Source organism: Otolemur garnettii, unplaced genomic scaffold (genome assembly GCF_000181295.1).
Source record: "Otolemur garnettii isolate 467f Iridium unplaced genomic scaffold, OtoGar3 scaffold00122, whole genome shotgun sequence".
Taxonomy (NCBI): Eukaryota; Metazoa; Chordata; class Mammalia; order Primates; family Galagidae; genus Otolemur; species Otolemur garnettii.
In genome coordinates this window covers 1,529,385-1,541,393 of record NW_003852517.1, presented here as the reverse complement: position 1 = coordinate 1,541,393, position 12,009 = coordinate 1,529,385, and the positions used below count along the sequence as shown (strand labels likewise).

The window sequence follows — 12,009 nt, the reverse complement described above, 5'->3', positions numbered from 1 at the left end:
AGAACAAATCCAGCTACATTTTTCAGAGCTGCTCACAAAATATTTTCTTTTTAAAATGTACTCCAAAGAATGGGCAGAAGAAAAGGCTAAAACACCTCTCCCAGCAAAATGTTCCAAGAATGACTGCAGAAAAGTAGTTCTCTAAGAATTTTGAAATAAACTCATATTTTATGCATACTACTGCACACCATTAACACAAAATGGTTGTCTTCTACAGAATTACCACCAGGGGGCAACCTACTCTTATCCATTCGGATGGACAGACCAACCTGAGCTCTTTGTTTCTCCCTTATTTTTACTTCCTTTTCTATTAACTTCTGCCTCTGGCTAGTTTCTTCCTGCAATCGTTTTTCCAGGATTTCTCGGCGTCGTTTTTCTTCTTCCAGGGCTCTTTTTTTGGCTTCCATTTCCCGTTCCTAAATATCACATATAACAATGATTATTTTAAAGCATGCTGGTTATTCTTGAATGGCTCCAATTAATACAGAAAAGAAAATTCTCACTAGATAATTCTTGGTTTGTAGTCTAGAGTCTTTCCAAAGCCTGACTAAAGCAATCCATAATCATCTCTGGTACAGCTTTTAAAATCATAATATGCAGAAATGCAACACCACTGAGTTTAACTAAATAATTAATTTTTTGTCCTCAGTGAAAATATTCAATTGCTTCATTTCCATGTCCACAACTCAACTCTCCCATTTATTTAAAAAATCTCACAAACTTTGACCCAACGCTAGTCATGAGATTTCGCCTTTCTTTGACTGCCGTCTTTGGACTGCAGGCCGTGGGTCCTTACAATTCCTGTTGTTGCTCTGCAGCTTCCTGGCTGAAGGTTGCAGCGGACGCCCATGAGGAAGTTAAAAGAGGAAAGGAGGTGCCTTTTAGTCAAGGCAGGATGCAAAGGCATTTGGGGGGATTCCTAAGGAAGTTCCGATTCTAGCTCGAACTACAGTCACAATAACACGGGACTGTAAACATTACAATAGCGCAGTTAGCTTAGGCTAGGAAGGGGAAAAAGTGCGTAACGGCATGACATTCCGCCTTGTTCCTTGGCAGGAACACAACAGAGCCATCAAAGAAGAAATACAATTCAAAGCATTCATTTTAGTCTATGTCTATATATATATATATATATATTTTTCAAGTTGTGAAAAATCGTAGTGCGGTAATGAGCCGTAGAAGTCATCTCTCTAAGCAGTGGTTCTCAAGCTTCCTAATGCTGCCATGTATTTTCATTGTTACAAAGGGGTCACAACCCACAGGCTGAGAACCACCGCAAGACCTTTGCTTTTCAGATAAGAAAAGGATGCTGAGAAAAGTTGAGTGGCCATACCCCACGATCACCCTGCTTACTAAGGCTCATTGAGGAGGAACATTGCCTGATGGCAAGTACAGGGCTCCTCACACCGCATGTTACAGACCTCCAGCATGCAGATATGAAACTTACCCTGGATTCAAGTAGTCGTGTCTTTTCTGCATGAGCCTGCTTCAAAAGTCTCTCCATTTCTTCTATTCTGGCAATATTTGAAGTGCTGGCACTGGATCAAACACAAAAGCCTTTTAAGAATATTTGTTCAGATTGATAAGTCTCTTTAATATGCGTATGTGAGTGCGCACACACACACAGGATGAAGGGGGTTGCACGACAAAATCCAAGCATATACAACTTACAGGATGTCACTGATCAGTCATTGGTCTGAAGAGGCAAATCAATTCAACTTTGAAAATTGTGGGTGACCCTGACACTGCAGTTTAGGAGCCAAAATATAGGCAAGCAAAATAACGCCAGCATAAACTACCTTACTCACAAATAAATCAAAACCCAAATGTTACAAAGTGTGACTTCTAAGTTAAGGTGACCAGACATCCCGCTTTTGGTGGGACAGTCCTGATCTTTAACAATTTGTCCTGCGTCCCGCAGTGTTTTAAAAAAGTCTCAATTTTTGGAAAGAATGCAAGATAGGCTAGGGAACCGTGGGAAGGCAATTTCCAGTTTTGTTTTCGAAAACAAATGTGACTCCATTTGGGAATGAAGAGGTTAATATAACTTCATTTGGAAATGAAAAGGCTAATGTAAACTCCCTACTCCCCTCCTGGGCAAGGTCGCCCAGGTGGACCAGCACCCTACTCCTTTGAGCCACAGGTGCTGCCCTATACATAATTTTTTTAATGTATTATATTTGTAAATTCTACTTATGTTGAAATTAAAAACATATATATTACAATACTATTTTTGCATTCTATGAAAATTTTTGTTGCTCAATATAGACCAAATTTTTAATTAAGAACCACCCCCCCACCCCCTGTCAATGGTGTCCCGCTTCACCAATGTTAAAATCTGGTCACCTTATTCTAAGTGCTTCTTCCAAAATCTAAAAATGACTGCAGGAGTTCTTCCCATTAGTTTGATGATTTAGAGATATTAGACCAACAAGACCATCACTGAAGTTCTATATAAATGTCACGGAACATTTGAAGTCACTTTATTCGGTTGGAGAATAAGTGTTTACCAGCTGCTTTTTGTTGTGACTTTATACATCTGGGCATTGTATTTCCTAAATGATCCCAATTAAAAAATGACCTTTCTTATAGGTGCAATGGTGGCCTGTTTTGTAAATAATGCTCGCCCACCATACCAAAGAGGAAAACATACAAAGGGAGTCAAGAGTGCAGGAAGAAATGATGGGAAAGCCATCATAGGAGGGAAGGAAAAGACTAAAGGGAGCACAGATCGCCAGAACAGTTAGGATAACTAAAAGCGGAACGGAAGAACGTGGAAATGTTTAATGCAAAGCTCAAGAGTTTGTTTTTCACTTGCTTACATTTTGACGCCTCTGAGAAAGAAGGACCTTGGCCTGGGTCAAAATTTATTTACTCTGATGCTTCAGCCATGGAGAGCCGATATTTCTTATGCAGGTGTATAGTCATTTAAATACCTGTCTTTTTTTCTTTCTTTTTTTTTTTTTTGTAGAAACAGAGTCTGACTTTATCGCCCTGGGTAGAGTGCCATGGCATCACACAGCTCACAGAAACCTCCAACTCCTGGGCTTAGGCAATTTTCTTGCCTCAGCCTCCTAAGTAGCTGAGACTACAAGCGCCTGCCACAATATCCAGCTATTTTTTTTTTGTTACAGTTTGGCCGGGGCCAGGTTTGAACCTGCCACCTTCAGTATACGGGGCCAGCGCCCTACCCACTGAGACACAGGTGCTGCCTTATTTTATTTTATTTTATTTTTTTGAGACAGACTCTTACTCTGTCACCTGGGCAGAGTGCAGTGGCATCATCATAGCTCAAAGCAACCTAAAACTCTTAGCCTCAAGCAATCCTTTTGCCTTAGCCTCCCAAGTAGCTGAGACTACAGGTGCCTGTCACAATGCCCAGTTAGTTTTTCTGTTTTTAGTGGAGACAGGAGTCTTGCTCAGGCTAGTTTTGAACTCCTGAGCTCAAGCAGTCTGCCTGCCTCAGCCTCTCTGAGTGTTAAGATTACAGGTGTGAGCCACCACACCCCACAGTGCCTATCTTCTTTATCAGACTCTCTTGAGGACAGACAGGCTTTCACAAAAATGGGATTCATGTGTGTTAGACATATTCAAATAAGAAGAAATTCATGGAAAATCTATTAAAAGTAAATAAACAGAGCTCTATTGGTTATAGCTAATTCTTAACATAATATCCTCAAATTATATTTTTGACAAAATTTAAACCTGAGATAGTTCAAACCTATGGCTAATAGCCTTACTAAAGAGATAAATGACCACATTATCAGGGCTTACATATGGTTTATCTTAAAATCAGTACTGCCAGCCCCAGTACAAAACATATCTATGGAAGAGAACAATACTTAAGGAATACTGCATCCTTACAAGCTTAGCAACTAGGCTGTACTTTCCAGGGTTACCTTGGGCCACATTTTAGCCAGGTACTTTTCTCCTGTGAAAGAGAATAATAAGGCTATACCTTCTTCTTATTTTAATTAGCTGTTATGGGAGCTACAAAAGGGTAAGTTTTGTTCTCTCCAGCTAGCAAAAGCTCAAGAAAAAAAAAAATCTTTAATTTTTGTGGAGGAATTCTTATTTCCCATTCTGGAGAATACCTGACTTCACGGATAGGAAAAGGAGAACCTTCACTGGCCCAACTCAGAATGATAACGATAAGAACATAGGCTTAGGACAGCACAAAACTGTATTCTTATTCTCTAGTGTTGTTGTGACATCGGATATGTGGGTCTTAGGTGTCTGATTAATTTAAACTTCACTAAGTTTCACGTCTTAAAACTCATCAGTTAAAAAAAACTATCAATAGCATGACCCCCATTTATCCCTTTTTTTCACATAGTCAATGTGAGTTTAGATTTCATTGCTTATCCTTTTCTTGGCGTACTTGTCTTCCCAGCTTTACTGAGTATACATATACTTGACAAATAAAAATGGCACATATTTACCATGTACCACATGTTTTGACATATGCATACATTGTACAATGATTACCACAAAACAAGATAATCAACACATCCATCACCTCACACGGTTACCACTGGTGTATGTGAGCGTGTGGCGAGATACAGTTGCCCCTTAATTCTTTCTACAGCACCGTTATTGATCATTTCCCACAGTTGCTTCAGTAGAACTGGCCCTGTGGTGCTAAGCAATCACAGATAACCAATCCCCAGGGTCAGAAATTTCTGACTCATAGTATTTATTTCATTGTGCTATCAGCTCTCTGAATGTCGAAAGATTGAAGCCAAAGCAGAAAATGCCTATAAAAGATCAAGTGTAAAGGAGAGAAAAAAACAGGCATTTCTCTTCTGCGCCACCATTTACCTTAAAAAAATCATGAGACTCTAATTATGATGTGGTGAACATCAGCATAGCAGTTAATAAGGATCTAAGGTTTGGAATGTGTATTGTGACAAAGCGTCCTTAATTGGAAATTTCTTGAAGATTGGTAGAAGAAAGAATAAAGGACTAAAGAATTTGCTTTGCTTAAGAGTTCTTTAAATTATGCACTAAAATACCCCAAATTATAAGTCTATTAAAGAGGTAATTCTATGCTGCAACTCTAGTGGTATAAACTTGGTCTCATGGTTTATTATGTCACAAAAAGCCAGTTGTAGAATTACAGAATTACTCAGAGTTGTGGGTACATCTGCCCTTCACTTCTTGATAATATATCATTTTTGTGACTACTGGAAAGTTACGTGAGTCAGACAATGTTTCTGCTTTGTCAGCATCAATATTTACACTGTAAACAAACGTAACAGCTCCGCTCAGAAACTAGGACTTTGGGTCTTAGAAAACAGGTAACTGAGAGTCAATCCTGCATAAAATCTCCATTCTGCTAAAATTATTGAATCAGCTTACAGAATAGTAATCTGAATACCATCTGCATTGGTACTTATTGTTACTATTGCCCTTATTAATCGACTAAGCCTTGACTTTGTGCTCATTCATTGAGAAGGCATAAAGATTGAGAATTGATCATCCTCTCTGTCAATAAGCCGTGAGGTGTATCAGGAGAAGAACGCATAGGGAATTGGGGGGATCTCAATGCCAGCTTCAGGGGTCTGACTTTATTAACAGGTAGTGGAGCACCATCAAAGCTTTGAAAGAGGAGACATATCATGGCCAAAATGATATTTAAAATATGCCCTTGGCTCTAATTCCCTTTACTTGCCTCAAGGTAGGAAGAGAAATGTGAATCATTAAATCCTTCAAAAAATTTTAATATGGTGAATAACAAAAGTCTTCCTTTTAATAAAACATGAGTGAGAACGCCTTCAAAGTTCTGACTCTGTTGAAAATTATTTATTTATTTAATCAAAAGCAGTGCGAATGAATCTTACAGTCAACCAACAGAAGCAAATCAATTCTGACACGCAGAACACATGTGAGCTCAAGCGGAAAGAAACGGTAAAGGAGGGGGATGGGCTGTATCATGTCTGACTGCCCCGGTCACAGAAGCTACATAGAAACTGATTTCAAAGATCACCATACCCAATCCTCTTCTGAGACTTTTATGTTCCCCAAATTTGGGTTTGTGCATGTACACGGTTCCAAATTGATGGCTTTACTTTTTGGAACCAGCAGGCTCTTTTTCAAGCCAGAAAACTTACCCATAAATAAATCCTACCTAGAGATATTGTCAGGTGAGCAAGCAGAGATGCTGGTCTCCATGCTGTCAGAGCTGTCTAGGCTCAAAGTATCAAAGGCCTGGTCCTTGTAGCTGTGATCTGGGTAATGGAAACTGTTCAAATAGACATTTGATTCAGATGCTGTGCGGTTGTAAAATTCAGATTTCTGCCTTTGTCCTTCACTCATCTGGTGGTGATTATAACCTAAAGAAAGAGCCATAAATATGTTAATACGCCTCACTTTTCAGTCTTAGAACCTTGTAAGTCTACAGACTCAAGCTGTCAGCCAGAAACATCTGCATATGAAACTGGGTCCTTGGTCTAATTTGTTTTAAAGCCAAGAAGATCAAAGAAACAACATCATGCTGAGTGCAAGCAAGAGTTTCAAAGAAGTGGTTTGCTGAGTGATCGTACTTGTCAGTGGGAGTACTTGGCACCTTCCTATGCCATCCCTACATCTTAACACAACTGAGAATAAGACATTAACACACACATAAACACAAAAGAAACAAAGCACAACACACTGCAGGCCCTGAATCTTCCGCAGCTGTGTCCAAGTAAAGTTGACCCTTAGTGACAAACAACACTAGGGTTCTAGGGCAGTGACTTCTCAATGGTACTCAAGTTCAGGGGCACTCAATCTGGTCACAAAACAGCAGGTGAATCTCTTAGGTGTAGGATTTGAGAAACTTGTACATCATCACTAATGCTTTTACTCTGGGTAACATCAAATTATGCATCTTGTCTCATTCTCTCTCTCTCTCTTTTTATTTTTCAGTTTTTCTTATCTGCTGAACTTATTTTAAACATCAACAATCCTGCCCGTGATTGTACTCCTGATTATTTACTTACAGCTCTCTTCTTTTCTTTTCTCATCTTAACAATCAGCCTTCAGCTAGCTGGTGATAACCACATCTGCAAATGTAGCCATCAGCGGGACCAAAAGCACCATAACTAAGAGGTTTCCTCTTCACCCTGGTGCCTGGTCAGCTGGCACATTAGGCTGCTGGAATGTACCTTATGTTATTGCTATGGGCTTGCTCTTTGATAGCTGATTTGGAGTATCACAAATAAATTTTTCTTCTTTTCGATTCTCTATTTATCATATACTCAAGAAGCAGTCATCATACTGATAAACAAATTCCATAATTCCTTAAAAAACATTTCTCTAGTCTGTACTATAGTTTGTAATCTCTTTCTCCTTAGTATGAAAAATGTCTACCTGAATAGTTTCCATTACCCAGGGAGCTATTACCAGAGCTATTAAGAGTTTACAACTGGGCCATTTGAATTTCTCCTCTTTTCTTGTGCTCTACCTCCTCTTCAACGAAGCTTTTAATTATTAATGAAATGGTCAAAAAGTCGACAAGAGGGCCAAAGAAGGGAAGTAATTCTAAACAGCTTCCTCAGCTGTTGATTAAACATTTCCATTTAAGAACAGAAGACACATGCTCTGACAAAAGCACTATATGCCCAAAGTGTTTGTAAAATGATTTTAGTTTCATTTAGAGTTTTCATGCTGTAAGTATTTAGATCAGTTTTAGCTATCTAAGTGAAAATATATTACAGTAGAACCTCCATAGTTGACCACCTCTCTACTTTGACCACCTCCTAAGTTGACCTAATTTTCATAGACTAGACATGCACCACATGTGCTTAGATCTAGTTCCTTATGTTGACCACCCCTATATGTTGACCAGTTTGTTACAGTCCCTTGGGGTCAACTTACAGAAGTTCTATTGTATTTCAGATTAAGGCATTTCCGGAAAAGTAAGTTTTCTTAATGTAATCTGCCATTAAATTATAAATACATCTTTTTTTAAAGCCACACATCACTTACCTAAGAGAAGATGCAAAACATAAAAACACACTGTGACTTGCAAGAATATTATTAATTGCAATGATTAATGTATTAATCATTAAATGAAGCTAGTTCATTCATATGTGCAAATCTTTTTTTAAGAAAGGTAAAAATAATTTATTATTCAAATCTTTACCTTTGATACTTGAACTTTTAGAATTGCCAATTGCTCCTTTTAAGTGGTTTCCAATTATTCATTATGAAAGAGACAAAAAAAAACCACCAGAAATTATTTGCAAAGGTCACATATGTGTATTCTCTTGTGATTTCAAAAAAGTCTTGTGGCATAGAAAACTTTCACATTGGCACAGACTACACGGAAGACCTTTCCCTGTTTCAGCATGGAAACCAAATCCTTATAATGCAGCCATGTAATTTAAAACACACAAAAATTGGCTCCCTGGCAATGACATGTGCTACCTCTTCCTCTCTTTGAGTTTTCCATATTGAGGAAAAACCAAACCCTACAAGTAACTAACACCCTCTCGGCAAAGCAAAAAAGAGGGTGAGCATATTTCTTCTTTTCAAAGCAACCGTATGCCTTGCTCCTCTGACTTTCGGCATTTTGTTTTTGTTTCTGTTTTCAAAAGTATCCCAGAATAAGAAAATAAACTTATGACCTTCAAGTGAGGGAGACAGTAAACTCACTCAAACTTCTCAGATGGCCAGGCAGGGACAGCTGCCTCGCAATGTGTGCTGTGCTAGGGAGAGTAAACACCAACTCACTGTTGAGGTTTGACTCTATGCCTGGAAGAATCTTCCAGTCCTTCTGGTGGTAGGATAAACACTTTACATTTTCATGGCAGCTTAAATGAAAAAGCCTGAGGCTACTGAACACATCTCTCCCCAAACCGGATCTTCATTTTCCATGGGCCCCATGTGAGTGGGAGTGTTCACCTTGCAGAGCTGCTCACCTCTGCCAACTGGCAAGACTTCACTGATCACAATGAACCCACCTGTCACCCTGCTGAACAAATCCAAAGAAAATACGTTACCCCTGCAATGATAAATAAGGGCATGGGCCTCTCTCCTGTGGCCATGGAATTGTACCAGTGTGATTCCAAAGAGCTGGTTCTGGGACTCAGGCTCTGGCCTGGCCCTCCAAGGGCACAGGTACTTTCAATAGAGGAAACACCACAGAAGATCAGGGTGCTGATGGAGGATGACCTAGTAGGAGGCCCAAGAAAAACTGCTTGCACAGAGAACGGGCACCAGAGTAGCTGTAAACTGGTCTCAGCCTCTGATCAGGAAAGGAGACACAGACATTCTGTTCACCACAATTTATCTTAGATTTCTTTCCTTTCCTTTTTTTTTTTCCTTTTCTTTCCTTTCCTTCCTTCCTGACAGAGTCTCACTTTCCATACTAGAATGGGAACATCAGACTAACTTACACCAACCTTAAACTCTTGGGCTCAAGCAATCCTTCTACCTCAGCCTTCCAAGTAGCTGGGACTGCAGGCACCCACCACAACACTGGCTAATTTTTCCATTTTTAGTAGGGGTGGGATCTCGCTCTTGCTCAGGCTGGTCTTGAACTCCTAAGTCAAGGGATCCTCTTGCCTTGGCCTTCCAGAGTGCTAGGATTATAGAAGTAAACCATTGTGATGGGCTTTACCACAATTTATCTTAATCTCTATTTATTTAGCATGTGGATGTCATGAAATTAAGAGTCGTTGTGTAAATTCATTTTTTCATCTGTAAGTTCCAACTATTTTAGTGGCCACATAAAGAAGTAGAATGCATCTATTTTCAGGGGTGGGGGTAAGAAACCAGATTGGGAAAAATGAGACTTTCCCAACCCTAAGACTATTTGGGTTTTGTTTTTGTATTTTAATTATGTAGCAAGAATAACATTCAGTAGTGGGAAAAGCACTAAAAAAGGAAAAATAACTTTGAGAATGCTATAAATCCTTTCTATCCAGACAGAAATAACTGAAGGGGCAGTTAAGGTTTATAAAGCAAGACCTGATAATACCTAAGCCTTGTCACCAATCATTGCACATATAAGAAAACAAAACCAAATCAGGTTTCTTCACTGTCTGGAAAGGCCCAGACACCAGATGAGCAAGGCCCAATTATTATTACAGTTGAACCTCCATAGTTGACCACTTTCCTACATTGGCCGCCTCCTTAAGTCAACTTAATTTTCATAGCCTGGATATGTACTATGGCCTAATTAGGCCATATGTACTAAGGCCTAATTCCATATGTTGACCACCTTTCTCCACTGACCAATTTGCTACAGTCCCCTGGGTGTTTGACTTACAGAGGTTTGATTGTATTTTTAATGCTGATCTCCATAGATCCTGGCTAAGTCTATGAATTCTCTATGAATTCTGAAAAGTCCCTAGTGACTTAACGATTGTGGGATATGCATAGTCTTGCCAATAAATCCCCAATATGTGTTATGTACCTTTAAATGATTATCTTGGCCTCAATATAGAAAATGAGATGATTGAAAATTATAACCTGGGTTTAACCAGTATTTCTGACAGTTCAGCCTATCATAGCTCACCTGCTGAGGAATTCATTCTTCCTAATGACAGTCCACAGCCGGAAGAAGGTGGTACAGGACAAGTCAGGAATGAAGAGGAGAATAACGGAGAAAAGGAAAAAAACATAAGATCAAAAAGGATGACAAGGGGACAGAAAAAATATACAACACTTGAGACATGCAATCACTGATGGTGTTAGTAACAATACCAGATTAACAAGGTATGATGCTCACATTTTCAGATTAAATCTAAGTTTACAGAGGAAAACTCAAGAAGTTAAAAAAAATTTATGATACATGCATAGTTAGTAAAAAAAAAAAAAAAATCTGCTACAGGAGAAAGAAGAATCGTTCACACACATTTGTCAACCAGAAAATAGGAAGGATAAAAACCAGATTCTGTCTATAAAACAATTCTTTTTCCAAGCAGACAGTAGCACATGGTTTTTAAAAGCTCAGGTTTGTAGAAGGCCCTTCAATTGAAGCACAGTCCATCCAACTATAACAAGTTCTCTAACATCCTCTCTACCTACCACCTAGCCACAGTAGCATTCATCTGACTTAGTCAAGTCAGTCATTTAAACTGTTCTTATCAACTAGGCCTAAGTGGAATAAGTAGGAGCTTCCTAAATCCTTCCTTCCTCCCACTATAGCCTGCCTTATTTATACCTGGCCTCAATAAGGAAGAAACACCATGTTTTACACTTAGCTCATGTACATCACAAAGCCCACTCTTCTCTTTATATATCTCCTGAGTCTTAGAAAACAATGCTTCCATCGTGCTCATGTTTCCTGCAAGGTCTGACCTTGTCATAAAAAGCCCAAACAAAGCGGGTCATGCAGCTGCCTGTGAATGAACAGCAGCTGCACCCGGCATTGTGATCCTTGCAACTGTGTAACAATTTTTCTCTATTGTGCAAAGGGAACAATCGGTAGACTAAAAATCCACCACTGTACAGTTTTAAGTCTGATCATTTCTTAAAGATGATTTGACAATGACCTTTCAATATTTGCTGGCAACAAAAACACCACACAAGGAGGTTGTCATACCTTTCTTGGACTTTCCTGCATTTAACAGAAAACAAAAGGACAAAGAGTTCATTCATTCTAGAGCTTACATAGGAATAGGTCCCAAGTTGTTCAAAAGCCAAAAACCATTGCAACTTCAGGAGTTGAGTTTCTTAGGTCTCTCCTTTAAACTGCTCCCAGAGTTCACTGTTCCCATGACTCACATTGTCAGTTCTATTAAAACAGTGCTGATTGAGTAACGCTCATACTTACACCATCATCCTTGATGTATCCATTACGAATAGCAGCAAAAAAATGGTGTATTTAAGTTAATTGTGTAAGTTTAAAAAATTATAAAGCCTACTAAATAAATTTGAGTTAATATGTTAAGTACGCTTTTTGCATGAACCATAGAAATTTATTTCTATTTGCTATTTTAATGATGCCAACAAGTGCTAGTGAAACAATTCTAAATGAAATTATGGTCCAGCCCTCCTGGCCTTTGTGGACAATCT

The 12,009-nt window shown here is 38.9% G+C and overlaps 1 protein-coding gene across 9 annotated transcripts in view; it reads right to left on the bottom strand.

Moving 5' to 3' along the window:
• Positions 1 to 12,009, bottom strand: part of PHLDB2 (pleckstrin homology like domain family B member 2) — a 219,377-nt gene that overhangs the window by 6,676 nt on the left and 200,692 nt on the right. For 6 of the 9 annotated variants that reach the window (XM_023517840.1, XM_023517845.1, XM_023517844.1 and 3 more), the window contains 4 exons: positions 10,508 to 10,528; positions 6,131 to 6,335; positions 1,448 to 1,538; positions 270 to 416 (listed from right to left, as the gene is read on the bottom strand). In XM_023517840.1, coding sequence (XP_023373608.1) covers positions 270 to 416; positions 1,448 to 1,538; positions 6,131 to 6,335; positions 10,508 to 10,528 — 464 coding nt within the window. The remainder of the gene's footprint in view (positions 1 to 269; positions 417 to 1,447; positions 1,539 to 6,130; positions 6,336 to 10,507; positions 10,529 to 12,009) is intronic. The other 3 variants (XM_012810047.2, XM_023517841.1, XM_023517846.1) reach the window with 1 other exon arrangement.